The sequence below is a fragment of the Orycteropus afer genome, unplaced genomic scaffold (genome assembly GCF_000298275.1).
Source record: "Orycteropus afer afer isolate SDZICR_OR568_19922 unplaced genomic scaffold, OryAfe1.0 scaffold00489, whole genome shotgun sequence".
Classification (NCBI taxonomy): domain Eukaryota; kingdom Metazoa; phylum Chordata; class Mammalia; order Tubulidentata; family Orycteropodidae; genus Orycteropus; species Orycteropus afer.
This window is the reverse complement of record NW_006922076.1, coordinates 327,946-332,498: the sequence shown is the minus strand read 5'-3', so window position 1 is coordinate 332,498 and position 4,553 is coordinate 327,946. Positions and strand designations below refer to the sequence as shown.

The window sequence follows — 4,553 nt, the reverse complement described above, 5'->3', positions numbered from 1 at the left end:
ACCAGGCTCTATCAAGACCAGTAAACTTTTTTTTTTTTTTTTTTAAATGATTTTGAGTTTGTCCCACATTGTTCTCCCACTCCTGCACGGGTCTCTTTCTGACTGGTTGACAGTGGTAACCAGGCACCATCTAGTTCTATTGGTCTCAGAGTCACTGAGCCTGAGGTTCCCATGGTCCACTAGTCCCTTGGACTAATTGTTTCCACATGTTTCTGGTTTTCTTCATTCTTCTTTGCTCTGGATGAAGAGAACCCCGTTGTTGCATCTAGATGGCCGCTTGCAAGCTTTTAAGACCCCAGTCACTACTCACCAAGGTAGGATGTAAAACAATGTTTTTGTATAGTGTATTATGTTGCGCTTGATGTCCCCCGTGACCATGGTCCCACAGCTTACTGTGTCAGGGTGATTGTGCCTAAGAAGTTATCATAACTTTGTCCTGTTAGTTCTAGTTAAATGGACATTCTTACAGCACATACAAATACCTATGTAGAAATATCATCTGCCAACCTATGTGTCGTGGATATGTTCCCCTTTGTCTAGACAGACCTGATCATTCAGCCTGTCTACCCATCTCTTTGCCCATAGATTAATGTTTGTTAACATCACTAATGCAGGATTGTATACATAAAAGGACAGAAACCTGATTTGTGTGGGTTGACCTTGTCACTGTGCCCCTTTGGATTATTTTAAGTCCAGTAGCTTTCCTGTAGTCGCTGGGGTTTTCTATGTGTAACATCATGTCATCTGCAAAAACCCACAGCCATGAAGTTGATTCCGTCTCACAGTGACCCTTTTTTAGGACAGAGTAGAACTGCCCCATAGATTTCCAAGGTTGTAAATCTTTACAGAAGCAGAATGCCTCTTTCTCCTGCAGAGTAACTGGTAGGTTTGAACCACTGACCTTCTGGTTAGCAGCCAAGCTCTTCTTCATCTGCAAAACAGGTTAGTTTTCTTTCTTCCCCAAATGCAGGTATCTTTCTTTTCTAGCCTGATTGTTCGGGATAAGACTTCCCAGACAGTGTTGCGCAGCATTGTGAGAACAGGCATCCTGTCTTACTCTCAAAGAGGAAGCAGCTCAGTCTTCCTCTGTTGAGTATGTTAGCAATGCATCTTTCATAAATGTCCTTCTTTATACTCTAGAATTTCCTATCTTGTTTTTTTTTTTTTTCATGAAAGGGCATTGAATTAGAAGTCAAATGCCTTTTCTGAATCTGTGGAGATGATCACATGGTTCTTTTCTCACTCTATGAATGTGGTGAATTATACTCGTGAACTTATACAGTGAAATGCTTCTCCAAAGAGGAGACTGTTGGTTAGTTTACAAGTGCTGTGTTTGGTTAGTTTACAAGTGCTGTGTTTCCTCTCTTCCCTCCTCACTTGCCCTTGGATTCCAGCACTCACCAAGGCCGTAACTGCACACTGCCTCAAACAGAAACTTCTCAATGGCAGGTCACATGACTGTACTTTTACTCCTCTTTCAGAAGCAGTGTGGCACATAAACAGTACACAGATGGTAAATACAAAAGTTTTTTTCTTGTTTTCAAATTATACTAAAAGACAACTATCTGGAAAAAAAATAGCAATGTATTGTGGGTTCATAGGTAAATATTTCTAGCCTATGAAAAACATAGGACAGTAACAAACAGGCAGACAGAGGTGTTGGTTCTTATGCTACACATGAAGTGCTATGATATTATCTACAGTAGATGTGATTAAAGATATCTATTTTAAACCCTAGGCAACAACTGAAAAAAAAGATGACGACTAAATAAGCTAAAAATGGAGATTAAAATGATTCTTTTTAAGTGGCTCAGTCCCAAAGCAGGCAGAAGACACTGACATTAGAAAGATGGCAGACCTGAAGCCAGCTGTGCACACTACTGCACTCAATGAGATTTCAACAACCAATCAATTGAAAGACCATCATCACAGAAAAAGGCAACTACATACAAGAGACCTAGCTCAAATAACAGACTGAAAGTAAAAGTATAAGGAAAAAATGACCAGTGCAAACAATACTCAAAAGAAAAGTAGTTGTTACATTAAATATCTGACAAGGTGGACTTCAATACAGGGAATATTTTCAGGGATAGAAAAGGAGACTGTATCTCAATAAAGGGGTCAATTCACTAAGACCAGAAAAAAAAAAGGAAACACTAAACTCATTGCCACCGAGTCAGGTGCGACTCATAGTGACCCCCCATTGGGTTTCTGAGGCAATATTTCTACAGAAGTAGATTGTCCAATCTTCCTTCCGTGGAGTGGCTGGTGGGTTTGAACCGTTGGCCTCCTGGTTAGTGGTCAGATGCGTTAGGTGCTGCGCCACCATTCCATATGCCTGTGAACCAAATGAAAGAGCTTCAAAGGACCTGAAGCAAAAACTGACAGAACTGAAAGAAGACCTGGAGAAACCCTCAATCCCAGCAGGACATTTTAACTGTCCTGAGACTCAAAAAAGCAAAAACAAAAAACCCAGAATATCTGGACAGACACAGGTCTGCACTAAACAGACACAAGAGGTCAGCACTATAAACTTCTGATCAGCTCTCCACTGACCAGGGTGAACCCATTCACTCCCAGTGCACATCAGACAGTCACCAAAGTAAACCCTATCCTAGGCCACAACAAAAACCCTAACAGACATAAAGGAATTATTATGACGTGTTTCCTCTGGTGTAATCTTTTACCTTAAAGTATTAAAAAAAAATTGAATGCAGAAAACACACAAGGGAGGAAACAATGAAGTAAAGAGCAGAAATCAATGACATGGAAACCAGAAAAACCAGAGGACATAGAAAATAGAAACCCCAAATTGCTTCTTTGAAGAGATCAATAAAAATGGTAATTCCATAGCCTAACAGAAAAAAATGCAATCATCAAGATATCAGAATGACAGGGGACACTACTACAGACTCTACAGATATTAAAAAGCTAATACAAGGGACTATTAGAGACAATCCGGTAGCCATCCATTTGACAATCTAGATGGAATGGGGAGACTCTCTTCTGGAAACCAAACAGGCCTTGACTCTACCACCACACAGGCAACGAAGATGGGGGGGCGCCAGTATTTAGAAAACACATTTATAATGGAGCTTTTCTTCCCCTTGTAACTTCAACAGAGAGAAACAGAAGGAGTGGCAGGCGGCATTCGGTACCTACGCGAAGAATGGTCGCCCTGTATGATTACGACCCACGGGAAAGCTCGCCTAATGTTGACGTTGAGGTACTGGCCAAACACAAACCCCACCCTTGGCAGACCCACACCCTGTATCGCCACCAGCAGGGCTGCTGTAAACGCCCACCCCTGAACCACTGGACTGTAACCATCTCATCCTGCTGTGAACCAGCCAGAGAACGCAGCCATCCGTCCATCCATCCACCAGACCAGTTAGTGGCCAGTATGTAGACAGACAAGTGTAAGAGGACATGAGCCCCTGCCATTCTCAGAACCACCAATTACTGACAGATCCTGGTCCGATAGCCCCCACGCCACCAATAAAAGGACAGTCTGACCCCTGTCCGTTGATGATGGCCCAACGGAGCCATATTTCAGAGATGAATAAAGGCCTACCCAGAGAGTCAGTGAACAGCAGCAGTGTGACCTCACACACACGAAGAGGGCTGCCAATCCCTGTACAGATAGCCTGGTACCGTGCAGTGTCTCTGGCTTTACAAAGATGAAAACTACTTGCCTTCAGAAACAAGAGACTACATCTTCCCTCTGAGAGGCAGCTCTTGTCTTAGGCACGATTATCCGCATCCCTGTTGCAGTGTCTCTGCTGTACGTGGCACGCTGCAGTTCTTGGTTCTATGAGTAGATACAGATGTCTGCCACGGTTAATTTACATACAATGTCTGATGGCTTTCATATGTAAAGTGTACTCCATCATTTTTCATGCCTGGTACATAGGAGACACTTAATACACATTTAATTGTGTAAAGACTTTTCATGTACAGAGAAGGAATAATTTACACAGGGGTCCCTGCACTGCAGAGAACATACTGTCACATCCCAAGTTTGGAGAGGCAGCCGTCCAAAAGGTGTCACTGAAGTGTTAAAGGAGGGGACCAGTGGCACCTGGATTGTGCCCAAGAATCCAAACCCTCTGCGTTTCCCTTTTCGCTTGGCGGCGTCTTGAGTTGTACCAGCTTTTCCCAAGGCCAGTCCTTAGCTTTGGTACCTCTGTCCTTATCTGTCAGGCCAGCTGCTTCGGCAGTTTTCCCCACAGGGAACGTATTTCCTCAGAGCGACTGCTTTCTACGGGACAGCGGTACTGACTATGCTCCATTTCTACAGGCTGAGCTCACCTTCTGTACGGGAGATATCATTACTGTTTTTGGTGAAATTGATGAAGATGGATTTTATTATGTAAGTTTTCTGATACATCAAGATACACCCTTCATTTCAATCACTTTGTCTTCATCTTTTTTTTTTTTTTTTTTTCTCTCTTCCCCTACTATTAGGTATGAATTTATGTGACTTGCTGAGAAGTTTGCCTGACTTGCTTTGTTTTCTTAGTGATACCAAATAATAATAATTATAATAAAAT

At 42.5% G+C, this 4,553-nt stretch overlaps 1 protein-coding gene across 1 annotated transcript in view; it reads left to right on the top strand.

The window, feature by feature from the left end:
* The window catches only part of RIMBP2 (RIMS binding protein 2), a 64,870-nt gene that overhangs the window by 58,650 nt on the left and 1,667 nt on the right, over positions 1 to 4,553 (top strand). Inside the window, exons 15-16 of the mRNA XM_042782843.1 lie at positions 3,123 to 3,226; positions 4,301 to 4,372. Of these exons, the coding sequence (XP_042638777.1) occupies positions 3,123 to 3,226; positions 4,301 to 4,372 (176 nt within the window). The remainder of the gene's footprint in view (positions 1 to 3,122; positions 3,227 to 4,300; positions 4,373 to 4,553) is intronic.